Below are 14,685 nucleotides of genomic sequence, written 5' to 3'. Positions count from 1 at the left end.
TGTCCCCTCGTCCGAGCTCTTGTCCTTAGGCAAGTTACTTAAACTCTCTGTAAAGAAGGTAATTGTGAGAGTTAGAGACGTGTAAGAAGTCGTGGCCATTGTTAATTTTTTAAAAAAATGTATTTCTTTTTTGGCCATACCACGGGGCATGTGGAATCTTATTTCCCTGACCGGGGATTGAACCCGCAGCCTACTGCAGTGGAAGTGCAAAGTCTCAACGGATGGACCGTCAGGGAAGTCCCCTGTTAACTATTTCTGAATGTAGGAGTGGATTCAGAAGAAACTGTGGGAGGTCAGCCTCTGCCAACATACACGACCACTCTCCAACAGCCCAGTTCCTCCGGGTTGGTTCAGGGTCCTTCTTGATCACAGTCATTTCGGCGGACCTTTAGCCCGGTCCCTGGCATGTCCGTGGACTGGCTAGAACTGTCCAGTTCCAGGGTTATTTATACGGCCAGCGTGGTGGGAGGGGAGGAGACAGGGAGAGTCAAGTCGATTATCTCCAAAGAGCGCCAGCATTGCTCAGCCTTGCGGTTGGGAGGGGAGGCCGCTGGAGACGTGTCTTGGGGTCCACATGGGTATATTGTTAGCCAAGGCCTCCGAAACTGGATGGTTCCAATCTGGGGGTGTCAAACCACAAGCGAGGAATCCCAGGCCTCGGCCCTGTGCCCAGTAGGTTGAGTTCAGGAGACTTACAAGGACAAATTGCTGTTCATTAATGTTTTGCAAAGTTTAAGGAGGCTAGAAGGACGTCCTGAGTCAGCCCAGAGATGCTCTCACAGAAAGCGCTTGGAAAATACGAAGCGGCACCAAGAGAGAGGCAGAGGAGGTCAAAGGCCATCCCGACCTCGGCCTTCGTGACCTCAGCCTTGGCAGCCAAGTATAAACGGCAGCGTTGAGGATGACCGCCAGCACGGAGTCTTGCCCGGAGCGTTGAACTGACAGCTCTTGTAGGCTGTTGGATAAACGCCAATAGCGTGGAGACCCTGCGTGGGACGAGGGCGCGGTCCAGGGTCACAAACCAGGATGCCCGTGGTGGGGGAGACGCCAGCCCCGGATAATGCCGGGGCCAGGCACGCGGTGGCCTTGCGGAGGTAAAAACCGATCACTCACCAAATAGAAAGATTCCGAGCCCTGCTTCGTGCCAGGACTAGAGCTGCTTTTTTTTTTTTTTTTTTTAAATAGTGGAGGGATGTTCCTCGGGCCGTCAGTCCTTTAAGATATCCTGCTTGCACCTTTCTGAGTTACAGACCTAGGGAACACGATTTCATGGCCCCACCCCCAGCTTCCCACTCCGGAATGCCACGGTGACTTTTATCTCCCCTACTTTGCAATTTTCTATTAAAGTTAGCTTTATTTGTGTGCTTATTTGCAATGCAATTAAAAAATAAATCAACCAATAATCATATTCTAGATTTGTCTGAAATCTCCTTTCCTGTTGTCCATCCCTTGGATCAGCGGTTTTCTGGTCCGAGAGGAAGTGAAGAGTTGCTTTCAAACTCAATCTCCATCAGGCCCTGACACAGGCTTGTTTATGGAGCCTCTACACGGGTATGCACCTTTGCAAAAACTGAAAGTGGTGTGTTAAGTTCTTTTTCTACTTTGTCTATTCCAGTTTGCCTTTTTCTTTTCTCCCCCTCTCTTTTGTTAAAATAATTATTTATTTATCTATTCAGCTGCATTGGGTCTTAGTTACATCCTGCAGGATCTTCTGTTGCCGCCCACGGACTCTCCAGTTAGAGCATCCGGGCTCAGTAGTTGAGGCATGTGGGCTTAGTTGCTCCCTGGCCTGTGGAATCTTATTTCTCCCACCAGGGAATGAAACCCCTGCATTGTTGCAAGGCAGATTCCTAACCATTGGACCACTAGGGAAGTCCCTGGTTTGCCTTTTAACACCACCTCCTTTCTGACATCCAACTGGTAACACCGATCTTGGGTGTGACTGCCAGAAAGGAAACTTTAAATGCTGAAGTTTGTTGTTCAGGGTATTTCCTTAAAATGCCAAGGAAGCAAAACTAATTGTAACTTCGGAAGGAGATTTTGGTAGGGAGGTAGAAAAAAAAATTCATTAAAAAGGGTTATATTAGTAAAAGGTCAGAACTCAACAGGACTCGATTTCAAAAAGTCAAAAAGTGAAACCCAGAAATGCCAGGGGAGCAGCAGATTGTATCAGGGGAGGGCTTTTGTTAAGCACCCCTCCCCACTGCCCACATACACACCCAAAGCTGGGTAATAATTTTTTAAAAAATACATCAAAGTTGCTATATTGAAGAAGCTTATTTATAGTCATTTATTCAAACTGGGCAGTTTTGTTACACTGGGTGATTGCTAGGTGTGTTCTTTCATATCATTAGGACAGTCTATCAGAAATTTGATTAATTTTAGAAATGCATAACAGTTTCTAAAGAGATGAAATCTGCTTTAATCAAATCGGGGTTTTTGAAAAGCTTTTGTGAAAGGTTAATTCGCACATCTACAGAAGAAACTGTCCTCTGGGGAACTCAAGGCTGGATGTGGGAGAGCAGGCCCCCAAGGATAGGGAAAGTCCTCAAGGTTGTGAAGAAATAATTTAGCAAAAGGGATTCTTCAAGTGTATTTTAGCATGTCCCTGTCTATAACCAGAAAGCAAATCATTGAGCAGGACAGTTGTTTTAAAATACAGTTGTCTGAAGAACATTTGGGAAAAGTTTATAGCTTAACTTTTTAACAAGGTGATGGATAGCTTTTCATATGCAAAGTAGTTTTATTTTGAAATCTCTTTTCAATCTCAAAGCCTCCCAACAATAAAGTGGGCTTTGATTTAGTCCCATTTTACAGGAAAACAATTCAAGGCAAAGAGGAACTGCCACCATCCATTCTGGTTAACAAGGAGTCCACTAGCTGTGTGGCCCTCCACAAGCTGGCACTCCCTGGCTAGCAGGCCAAAGCAGGACGCCAAACTGGCATCATTTATTTCAGCCCTGAAAACGTCTGGGACACATTGGTAGGAGTACTTACAAAGAATAAGTTTCTTAGAGGGGAGGAAAGTTTCTCAATTTCAATGGCTAATTGAAGAAACTAGCTATAAAAGGATAGAAAGAAACAAAGAGGAGGAAAGAGGATTATTATTTACCCTTTATGGGGCAGCAGTGTGGTGGGGGCGCTTAGTGGAGGCAGAATTCACTGCATACTTGAAAAAGTAGATGTTTTCTCCTCTTAAGTTCCTGCCTATACAGGTTTAACTAAAAGCTTTAGAAATTAAAATAACTGTAAACTGCTAATGGGTTGGACTGAATGTTAGAGAATGTGGCCAACTTTGCACACAGGTTTTGCAGAGAAAGGGGAGGCTGAAATAACAGTCAGATGCAGGAAGGCAGAGATGGGAGAAAAAAGGCCTTTCCTCTTTCTCATTTCCAATGAAACCACCTCGGCAACTGAACAAGAGGGGAGCGTGCCGCTGCTCACCCGCAGACGGACTAGACTTGCCGGCCGGAAGCACTTGGCGGAGGCATAGACCAGTCCAAAGAGCACCTGCACCAGTACGCTCTCGCGCTAAAATAAGGGGGCACACTGGGATCCCACAAACCTTGTCCTTAGGTTTTCCTTTGCCCGGTGTTGCACAGGGCATCATTAAGAAAACGCCTCCAGCAGGGCTCCAGGATTTGAATTTGGGTGAGCTCCGGGACGGTGAGGGACAGGGAGGCCTGGCATGCTGCAGTCCAGAGGGGCGCCAAGAGTCATACACGACTGAGCGACTGAATAGCAGCAGCAGTTCCCAGTGGTGAAGAATCCACCTTCCAATGAAGGAGATGCAGGAGGCAGGGGTTCGATCCCTGGGTCAGAAAGATCCCCTGGCAAAAGGAATGGCTACCCACTCCAGTATTCTTGCCTGGAGAATACCATGGACAGAGGAGCCTGGCGGCCTGCAGTCTATGGGCTCCCAAAGAGTTGGATACCACCGAACCACTGAACACATACATCTGAGTTCAAATGCAGAAAGAAAATAACCTAATCCAAAAGATAAGACAGCAATTACATGTATTTTGTAGCTACTGTGTTTTGCGTTTGGGTCTTAGATTTATGTTGGTCAGGTGGAGCCAGGTTTGACAGTGGAATTTCCTATTAATATTAAAAGGTAGTGAATTTGCTTTACGGATAAAAGGTCCACGTTAGACAAATGAGGGGAACAGGTCCTTTGGAAAGTGAGGGACCCCAATTACTCTCATGTCCACTGCCTTTTGAACACAGCATACGCTCTCAATTTTTAGAACTCTTTTGCCATCAATGAGAAATCTAAATCAGCATCACTAAAGCCAATCTCTATTTCTCTCCCTTTTTTTCCCTCCCTCTCTGCCTTTCCTTTCAACACTGTTGTGAAACTTCAGTTACTCTCCCGCGTGAGCAAAAAGCTCAGGGAATGAGCGACTGTGCCAACACCGGGAACATATCCAGGCCCATGGTGCGAAAAACGGAATATGTGCTGTCGAATTATTATTTTTGTCCTTTAGGTTTACATCGACGCCCTTGTATTATGTAAATTTCTGAGAAGCTGTGAATCACAGGGTTAGACCGAAGAGGGTTCCCCCTCCACCCCCGCCTCCACTTGCAGCAGGAACCCGACCCCATTCAGCCTTTGAATGGTTCACAGCCTTGTTTCTTCCTCCCGCTTTTTACCCGGACCCAGCTTGCCTCCCCGCCCTCGACCTCGCGGGTCTGCAGAGAATCAGAGCCGCCCAGCCGTCCCAGGAGCCGCGGCGGGCCGCGTTCCGGACGTCAGCCGGCCGTCGAGGTCACCGCGGTTCGCGGAATGCGGTTTCTCTGCGGCCGAGGTCCGCGTGGACGCGGGCGGCGTAGCTTCGCGGGGTTTCCTGCAGCCTCTTCCTCTATGAGACCGAGGGGAAACTCCGAGGGCAGCAGCCCCACTGTTGGTGAAATTTAAAGGCTCAACAGAACTTAAAGAAGAGACGGTGGTAAGAGAAAAGGAAAAAATGACTTCCAAATTACTTCAAGCTAAGAAGGCAATGATTTAACCTAACATGGTAAAAGTTGTCAGATTCCTTAATGACGGATCAAGCCTCATCTTGGGATCTTCCTGGCGTGGGTGTTACAGCTCAACTCTTGGGAAAGGGTCAACAGCTGTGGGATCTGGTCTGAGAGAGGCTTTAGGGAGGGAGGTGGTGGGGATCGCAGAAGAGCGTCCGCCCCCACTGAGATGAGAATAGGGGGCCGGCCAGTGGCTGAGCGATTCCTCAGCTTCAGGGCTGGGGAAGCCCCCCGCAGGTGGCGGCGGGGGCGTTGGGCTCTGTGGACAGCCGTCCCATCTCCTCATTTGAAGAGGGGAGAAAAAAAGAGGGGCTTGACAGGGGAGAGTTCAGGACCCGGAATAAAAGGGCAAATTGGAGGGTGGGTGCAAAATGGTAAGGTAGAAGGAAATTATCTTAAAACAGGAGAATCTAGTTGGAAAATTCCCTCGCATTCCCCAGGACCGTCAGAAGACACGAACGAATTCTAAGCTCAAGCAACAGGGCCCGAAAGGATTCTTCGTGGGGGCGGGGAGGGGGGCTACAAAAATACAGTACAGGACAATGGACTGAAAGGTTTTAGGGGGAGAACTCAGAGGTATCCCCTCCCCACCGTCTCCATATAAAATTGGCTTAAGATAGTGTTCGCCGGGAAACTCAAAATGACGGGCAAAACTAATAAAAAGATGCTCTAGTTCCTTCTTGGGCGTGTCACCGCGTCAGGCTTATTTTCTTTCACCTGACAACTAGATTCAATGACCCTTCAGTTACACTCTGAGTCGTCAAAGCAAATCTATTAGCAAATGTTCTGTTCAAAAACTTTACAAACACGATTTCTCTGCCATCTGTTAACGCGGTCTTTAAACCCGATCCAGCACCCCCTCCCCCTCCCGAAACCCTTTGGAGGTTTTGGAGGACCCCCCCCCCTTCTCGCAGCCTTGGGGGGCGGAGGGAGGGCAGCCGCTGCAGGATCCGCTGGGGTGCGCGGGGAGAGGGAGGAGCGTGATCGCGCCCGGGAGGGGCCGCGGGGCCCCCGGGGCTGGTGGTGGTCCCCAGGGCCCGAGGTTGGAGGGATCAGGTCGGCGAGCGCGCGGCGCTGGCTGACCCGGCACCCCGGAGGACGAACCGGGGCCGCGGAGTCGGCTGGACCGGCACCGGCACCGCGCGGCGGGCGGGGAGGGAGGGTCGAGCGGTCGGAGCGGCGCCCCAGCTCCCGGCCCCCTCCTGGAGGCCGGAGCCGCCGCCCCCAGGCCTCTCCAAGGCCACCGCGCGGAGCCCGGCCGCCCTCGGTCTCGCTAACGTCATTTGAACTGTTTGGGGCTCCTGAGCAAGAGCCAGTGAGTGGAGACTCCGGCCGGGGAGAGTGGGTCAGCTTTTGTGTTTCACTTCGGGCTTCTATCGCCTGGCTCAGCTCCGGCCTGTATATCGGGAGTGAGGCCGGCACCCGAGCTCCCACGCCCGCACCGGGAGGCAGTCCCCTTCGGAGGCCGGGGCGGGGGGCGCCAAGGCACCGCCGAGACGGTGATGGAGGCCCAGGCACCCGAGCGCTGAAGGTCGGCGCCGGACGCTCCGACGGCCGGGGTCCCGGGAAGTAACAATTTATAAACGACTCTCAGAAAGTTCTTTCTCGCCCAAAGATTGTGATTTACCTCGATTGCTTCTCCGTTTGCTAAGCTCGTTCATTGCTCTGTTATTTGAGTGGTCATGTCGACTTTTATTTCGTGAGAGATAAGGAGGAAACTTGGAAAATAAAAACCGCTCTAAACCTCGTGCGTAATATCAAGGAAAGATTCGCGTTGTGTGTTAAATACAGTTTTTATTTTGACCAAAAAAGCACCTTTAAAAAAATATCCCGACTGCGGCAAAACGCTCAGCGGTCAATTGCATAACCGTGCTATCAGTGCAGGACAAGAGCCTACTTGAGGTATCCTTCTTCTCATTGTTCACTTGCCGGGTTTCAGTAACATCGTTGTAAATTACCAGCAAAACTTTGCGTTTTTTGTTGCTTAACTTCTAGGCAGCTCCTCCAATACGTTGGAGAAATTGGGTTGCTTGTTTATAAACTTCATTTTCCATCAAGTCCAACCCTGAATCGCAGCCTGGTAGTCTGCAGGGAAAACAGCTCACAGGCCTGTGGGAACGGGTGAGAAAAAGCCCAGCGTTAGTGGAAGGGCAGAAGCAGACCCAGGGCAGGTATCCTGCCCGCTCATTACCAGCTCTCACCTTTGGGGCTCTTCATTTACTCTGACAAACTGACCTAGTATGCAAATGCTGTTTTGAGGGGAATAATTTCATTTGGTTTAAGGGAAACCCTAATATGAAAAAAAGAGTAACAACAAAGACCTAGGGATAAACAAGCCATTTCCCCACCCCTCCTCCCTCAAAAGAAAGGAGGGGTCTTCCAGTTAACTAACCTCCTAAACTCCTAACCTGTGATACTTACTGCCTTTCAAGTGCTTTATGAAATTAGCAGGAATTCCTTATTTGTTACCAAACTAACCAAAAGCAAAAGTAGAAGCCTTAAATCTGAACTCTTGGCCCATGTATTTGTTAATGTCCTGGAAAGTTAGCCCTCACTAATCAGAGGAACACAACAGACTTTCCTTGAACTCTGCAGACCCTTCCCATTTGTGTCCTATTCCATCTCCCGCCTCCATCACACACAAGAAATACAAAAGACCAGTCAGAGATAAAGACTGAGCAAAACTGTAGGAGAATTTATGAATGTTTTTCCTCCTCTAGAAAGAAGTACATTACCCCTGGTACTATTTATTAAATAGGAAAAAAGTGGGGATGAATCTAAATGCCTGGGAAAGTGTAAGAGGTCATCATCATAATCTCTTCTCTCTTTTTTAGCTTTCAATAACTAATAAGAAGCAAAAAGAAAGCTGAATAGTTGCTTTTGATTAAGAGGTGGGGGAGGTAAATGTTGGAAAGCCCTGAAAACCTTAAAAACCTTAAAAATGTGACTGGGGATGAAATAGTGCACTTGGTAGGAGGATGAATACATTATAGTATTTCCCAGTCTACTTTTCATTTTTTTAATATTCAGCAGTATTTTGTGACATCAAAGACGAAGAGGTTAAAGGTTGTGGATTATTTGGTAACTGATGGCTCTATTATATTGTCTTCTATTGCAGATTGCACTAATCATGACCCGTAATGGCATTTCCTTGTGACAGGTACGTAAATGAAAAGCCTGTGAACATTATGTAAGTTCTTGAAAAATATCAAGAACACGGGTTAGGAAGCATTGAGATGAAAATCAGATTCCCTAGAAAAAAGAAGAGAACTTTAAATTACTTTTGCAAAACAGAACTTTCTTCTTTTCTCAGAAAGTCTTAAGTTCGAGTTTGTTATCTGGTTTCTTCCTACCAAAGGTTTTTCTGCTTCCCTTACCCATCTCATGCAAGATAAACCACCCATTTGAAATTCACCTTCCATGAGGATTTAAAGTAGCCTTTCTGTGGCTGGGAAGGGGAGGGATACTTAATCGTCAGTTCTAGTGAGCAAAGGGGGATTATAGGATTCTCCAAGAAAATCCAAAGAAACCAAGTTTCTATTTTGCCATTGACAAAACAAACAGGTCTCCTTTGCATTCCTTTAACAGACAACTTTAAAGTGTTCAACTGTTATAGAAGCCTCTAAATTTGTCAAATAAGCTCTGCTTTCATCGGTACCGTTTTTGTTATTGTTATTTTCCAAATGTGCTTGGAAAAAACCCAAAGTACTGGATAAATTTGTTAATAAAATGGAAGAATTTGCTGAATGTTGTGCATTTTGTTTCAGAGTCCTAACTTAATAGAGATTTTTAAAAATTAACATATAGGTTAGTTTTTTTAGTGGAAAATATTCAGAGTGTTAGACTCATAAGACTTGGATTTATAAAGCACCTCCTCAGTCTTTAGGGTAAGGAAGATCCAGTCTAGTAAAGGACGGGTATAATTGCTACTTTGTGATATTTGTGTTACTCAAATGACACTATACTTTCACACAACGCTTATATGTGTGTCAAAAAGGCAAATCAGCAAGAGACCAGTGAAAAGCAAACCATTGAAATATTAACCCTACCAAACACATATACTTTAGCCAATAATTTTCCTTTATAGTTCAGTGTCCGATGAAGGAGAAATTTACCGGGGTCAAATCAAGGCTCTTTGCCGTTAAGGAGGAGGGAGTGGGGGAGGGGGAGAAGAGGGAGGGACACGCGACGAACGTAAAACAAACTGGTGGCATTCAGGCAAGGAGACAGGTAACGTTCCGGAAGCGGGTGAGTTGTACATGTCAGCTAAGCGCTCCAACGCTTTCCAGAGTCGGGCAGTTTCGTGCTTCTTTGCTTTTTCCTTTAAACCTGGCACTGCATCGGAGGCGTGCAGCAGTTGGGGGTGGGTGGGGTGGATTTTTCGATGTTGAGAACCGGCAGGTAGGAAAGGAAACCTGATCCGCCCCCAAAAGGCAGCAATTAAAGTCTTAACCGCGATCCATCTGTCGTGGGACCCCCACCCCCACTCTCCCTTAGCAAAACGGTCCGGCGCTCTTTGTCTGAGCAGGGGAGAAGACACAGGTTCGGCGGCCCCAACAGCAAATGGAAAGACAGTTTCCAGCCTGGGCACACCCTGGGTGACGGGGCTTGTTGGGCCGAGGACCGCTCCAAAGTGCCCCCGGGGGCGTGGTGCGTCTTCCGGGACCCCGGCCCGCGCTCTGCGCTCGCCCCATTCTGCACTTCTCTACCGCGGCATCTGTCCTCTCAGCCCGGCGCCACCTCGAGACCTGAAACCCGGCACTTGCAGGCCTAGTGGCTGAGGCCGGTCGCATCTGGACCTTCCCCCCACCTGGCCCTTCGGCTACCTTCAACTTCCAATAGGACTCACGCCTCCTCCCCCATCTCCTTAGCAATTGGGCTTCCCCCACCCCCCTCGCCCCCATCCAGCCAGCTGCTCTGCTTCGCGGTTGGGCATCTCTCTGGCTCTCCCAGCCCAGACTCTCTCGGTTTCCACTCTCCTTGGCCCGCCGGGCAGAGACGGGATAGATCCCCCCAAAAGGACAGAGGGAGTGGCCCCTAGCTTCTGCGGGGCAATGGGGTAGGAAAAATGAACTGTTTTGGAGTATTTTGAGGTCAATTTCCTCTGCTTGGGGTCCAACTTTGCATTCGGTGTGTAATTGATCAGCAGCTCAACAATTCCAGGGTTTCTAGTCTGCTCGCATCCAGCTTCCCACCGCCGACCCTTTCCATCGCTCCTGCTGGAAGAGGACGCCCACGCCCGCTTGGCCCGATGTCTGGCACCCGCCACCACCCGTTCTACACGCACCCATTCGGGGTAACTCACCAGGTAGATGGCATCCGGCGCTGCTGCGGGTGGCCACTCACAAGGGCTTGCAGGCCGCGAGACCCGGGAGCTGGCATCTCTGCGCTGTTCCTCTGCCTCCCGGCGCGAGCTCCCGCCTCCCACGTCCCTCCGGTGCAGCAGCTAGTGCTTGCTGGGCACTAGCACATCTGGCCGCAAGGCTAAGCTCTGCACGATCGCAGGCTGGCCAAGGGGAGCGACCAGGACCGTGCGCACCGCTGCGGCCGGAGCGCTCCTGGCCGCGCCCGCCTGAGCGGTGAGAATCCGCGCTGCCGGAGTCGCTGGCCCGGGAGTCTTCCGGGAACGCTCCTTACGCTCGGCAACAACTCCCGGGGAGTTTTGGCCCAGGCGCCACACCCGGAGCGCGCTGGGAAGAGAGGCGTTGCAGGACTTAGGCTCCAAGCGCTCTCTCCGAGGCGGAAGCGCGGATAAGGTCACTCCCGGAGCGCAGGCAGGTCGCTGTGCTCATCGTCCCCATTTGCCCCCCTGCACACTCACCCTGGCTGTCGCCCGCGCTTCTTTGGGGAGGCGTGCGGACACCAGCAGTCAGAAGATTGGAGGGGGGAATCAATAAGATTGCTTCCCTTCTCTGCCCAACAGTTATTTTAAATGCTCCGAGAGAGCTCTAGCTCAGCGCAGGTACTTAAAAAGACTAGTTCCGGGAGAGCGCGCGCGTATATTTGTGTGTGAGGCGGACGGGAGTGGGCTCGGTCCTAGTCGAGATTTCTTTTGATGCGACTCCCGCTTATTCCCTGCCACCCCTCCTTAACTTTGTGGATGGAGCATGTCTTTCCCAAGCTTTTGTCATGGCATCGCACTTACAAAACCACAAACACAAAACAAGCCTCCGAAGGCCTTTAATTCTCAGGGGCATTTAGGGAGGCCAGTTACCTGCTGGCGTCTTCCAAATGGTCCAGAGTTGGTTCGGGCCGCGGAGACTTCGGGATTCCGGGAGCCCTCGGTTCCTTGCCCCAGAGAAAGAGAGAGACTGCGGAGGAGGCGCGGATCCCACCCGGGTCCAGCACCGGCCGGGAGGAACCACGCGGGGAAGGCTAGGATTTCGCTGCCGGAGGCTTCCTGGCCGTGGCTTTCTAGAGCCTGGCGTTTGATAAATATAGCCTGGCGTTTGCCCCTGAATTAGAGTCTGTTTCCTTATTTAGCCCTTGCACAATGATTTTAGATGATGTCATTTAGAGCTAAACGAGAAAATTGATCTCAGATTTGCTTGGCCTCTAAAGCCTGGTTAAGCAGATTGAGAATTAAAAAGAGAGGAAAAAGCAAAGGTGGGGGGGGGGCGGGTGGAGGAGCCTGAAGTGTGCGCCCAAGAGTGTGTGCGCGGAGGGGAGGGCCCGCCGCGCGGAGGAGAGCGCCCCCGCCTCTTCTGGGCGGGGGAACCTCACTCACCAATGAAAAGTAGTCACTGACTGCCGAGGGGGAAAAAAAAGTTTTCCTGTTGACTGTTGGAAGCGAACTGAGCAATTATCTAGTTTACCTTCTCCTCTTGGAAGTTAACGATTGGCGAGATCTTGGCTGCGTTATTGACACAACACTTTCTATTGATAGAAATAAGTAGTGATTGTCCCCGAGTCATTGGTGCGCCAAGAACTCTGCGATGGGCTGGCAGGAGTCCATTGGGCTGGGCAGGCAGGTTCGGCTGGTGATGCTGGGGAGGAGGAGGAAGAGGCTGCTGGTGGTGATGGTGCCCGTCCCCCTCTCCGCAGGTCTGTGACAAGCAGGGAACGAGGCAACGACGGCGCAACCCGGCCCCGGCTGACGACGGACGCTGGCGACTCCGACATGGACAGTAGCTGCCACAACGCGACTGCCAAAATGTTAGCGACTGCTCCAGCCCGGGGCAACGTGATGAACACCTCCAAACCCTTGGCTTTCTCCATCGAAAGAATCATGGCACGCACCCCCGAGCCCAAAGCCCTGCCCGTCCCCCACTTCCTGCAGGGAGCCATGCCCAAAGGGGACCCCAAGCACTCGCTGCATCTTAACTCGTCGATCCCCTGCATGATTCCCTTCGTGCCTGTGGCGTACGACACGAGCCCCAAGACGGGGATGACGGGCTCGGAGCCCCGGAAGGCGAGTCTGGAGACTCCGGGGGCCCCGGCCGGAACACCCGCGGAGCCCGCGTTCAGCTGCAGCGACCTGCTCAACTGCGCGCTGAGCCTCAAGAGTGACCTGGCCCGCGACGCGCTGCCGCTGCAGCAGTACAAGCTGGTAAGGCCGCGGGTGGTCAACCATTCCTCTTTCCACGCCATGGGCGCCCTGTGCTACCTGAACCGAGGTGACGGCCCGTGCCACCCGGCGGCCGGCGTCAACATCCACCCGCTGGCCTCCTACTTTCTCAGTTCCCCTTTGCACCCGCAGCCAAAAACGTATTTAGCCGAAAGGAATAAACTGGTGGTCCCGTCGGTGGAGAAGTACCCCTCGGGAGTAGCTTTCAAAGACTTGTCTCAGGCTCAGCTGCAGCATTATATGAAAGAAAGCGCCCAGCTTCTGTCGGAAAAAATAGCATTCAAAACCTCTGACTTCAGCCGAGGCTCTCCTAACACCAAACCCAAAGTTTTCACTTGCGAAGTGTGTGGAAAGGCAAGTACTTGGGGGGGGGGGGGGTGGCGGGGGGCGGTAAGTCTTCCTTCCTTCCTTCTAAGTTTATTTTGTAATTATTTGTATACACTTGCTAGAATGTTATCACCTCCTTCCCTTTCCTCTGCCCGGGGTGTTCTCCAAGGGCTGTTTGGGCTAACCTGTTGTACTTGTGTTTAATTTTAAGGTCTTTAACGCGCACTATAACTTAACCCGTCACATGCCGGTGCACACAGGAGCCAGACCCTTCGTTTGCAAAGTGTGTGGAAAGGGCTTCAGGCAAGCGAGCACCCTGTGCAGACACAAGATCATTCACACCCAGGTGTGTTCAACTGTGTCAATTTCACCTGGTTTGTTTCCGAACTGTTTTGTTTTTGTTTTAATGGCCGATAGACTCTTGCTCCTTACAGTTAAGGTTTGTTTGAAATGTGCCGGCTGGACGAGGGGGAAATGCCGGTACTGTTTGCCTTTGTTCTACTTAAAAGCATGAGGGAGAGAGCATGACAGTGTTTTGAGTTTTTCAGACTCCACTCACTAACAAAGTACCTTCACTTCCCTGCTTGTTTCTTCTTTCCGCTTAGGAAAAACCCCATAAATGTAACCAGTGTGGCAAAGCGTTTAATAGAAGTTCTACTTTAAACACGCATACCCGAATACACGCAGGTTACAAACCGTTTGTGTGTGAATTCTGTGGCAAAGGATTTCATCAAAAAGGTATGGAACCCAGGAGGCGTTGTCTTTCGCGGGAGTCTTTCCGAAAGCTCTCAGTTCTGGGGGCCGTTTTGGAAGATGTGTTTTAAGTGCATCTAGCTACCGGCGCGTGCGTTGCCTTTCCAACCTCCTACCCCTTAGTGGGATTAGACAAAGGCATGGCTCGTACACAGAGGGGGTATTTCTTTTTAACCTCCTGTTCTCGTTTTATAGAATTGGATTAATAACTATTGTATTGAAATGTGGCGGGAACGACTTCATGGTCGATATTTTAAAATAACTTCGGGCAGCCGAGTGCAGGTGGGCAGCTAAGTCCTGCCCAGGGCTGTCGGATCTGTGGCCCCCCTTCTCCCGCCTCCTGGTCCCTCCATCGTCTGCTCCTCCCTTTTCAAGCTCTTTTCAGGTCCACGTCCCTGTCGTTTGTCTGTTGCAGGGAATTACAAAAACCACAAGCTGACCCACAGCGGGGAGAAGCAGTTCAAGTGCAATATTTGCAACAAGGCTTTCCACCAGGTTTACAACCTCACGTTCCACATGCACACCCACAACGACAAGAAGCCCTTCACCTGCCCCACGTGCGGCAAGGGCTTCTGCCGGAACTTTGACCTCAAGAAGCACGTCCGGAAGCTACACGACAGCGGCCTGGGGCTGCCGCGCGCGTCGGCTGGGGAGCCAGGTGCGGACCCGTCGCCCCCTCTCCAGCCGCCGCCGCCGCCGGCGACGCTGCCGCCTCTGCCGCCGCCGCTGCCGCCCCCGGGGCCCCTGCAGCCTGGGCTCCATCCGGGCCACCAGTGATCAAGGCCAAAGTCTCTTCCCCACCCCAGCCGGGGTCCCCACTCCCGAGACAGCTGGCGAAATAGAGCTGGACCTCTCTACCCAAACTCGTCTGTAGAACCCAGGGCATGTTGGGCCCCACGCGTTAGCGCCAACCAGAAGCCTCTGAATCCCCCGGTCTTTTCGCCTCTTGCATGCACCTGCTACATGGTTTCGTGTATAATATGCTATATAGGCACTAACAATTATGAGAAAACTTG

At 51.0% G+C, this 14,685-nt stretch overlaps 1 protein-coding gene across 2 annotated transcripts; it reads left to right on the top strand.

Annotated features, from left to right (window-relative positions):
• Positions 1-12,142: 12,142 nt before the first annotated feature.
• Positions 12,143-14,446, top strand: FEZF1 (FEZ family zinc finger 1). 2 transcript variants are annotated; one of them, XM_065939906.1, is made up of 5 exons: positions 12,143-12,571; positions 12,722-12,943; positions 13,128-13,262; positions 13,522-13,654; positions 14,085-14,446. In XM_065939906.1, the coding sequence occupies exons 1-5, from the start codon at positions 12,143-12,145 to the stop codon at positions 14,444-14,446; spliced, it is 1,281 nt and encodes a 426-aa protein (XP_065795978.1). The 2 variants fall into 2 exon arrangements, with proteins under 2 accessions (XP_065795978.1, XP_065795977.1); XM_065939905.1 differs by having other exon boundaries at positions 12,143-12,943.
• Positions 14,447-14,685: the final 239 nt, after the last annotated feature.

The sequence above is a fragment of the Muntiacus reevesi genome, chromosome 6, assembly GCF_963930625.1.
Source record: "Muntiacus reevesi chromosome 6, mMunRee1.1, whole genome shotgun sequence".
Classification (NCBI taxonomy): Eukaryota; Metazoa; Chordata; class Mammalia; order Artiodactyla; family Cervidae; genus Muntiacus; species Muntiacus reevesi.
Note: the sequence above shows the minus strand (reverse complement) of the source record. Positions and strands in the feature narration are given on the sequence as shown.

Coding starts and splice junctions, on each gene's coding strand:
- FEZF1 (XM_065939905.1), top strand. CDS start 12,143: ATGGACAGTAGCTGCCACAACGCGACTGCCAAAATGTTAGCGACTGCT. Junction 13,263..13,521: donor ACAAGATCATTCACACCCAG/GTGTGTTCAACT, acceptor CTTTCCGCTTAG/GAAAAACCCCATAAATGTAA. Junction 13,655..14,084: donor CAAAGGATTTCATCAAAAAG/GTATGGAACCCA, acceptor TGTCTGTTGCAG/GGAATTACAAAAACCACAAG.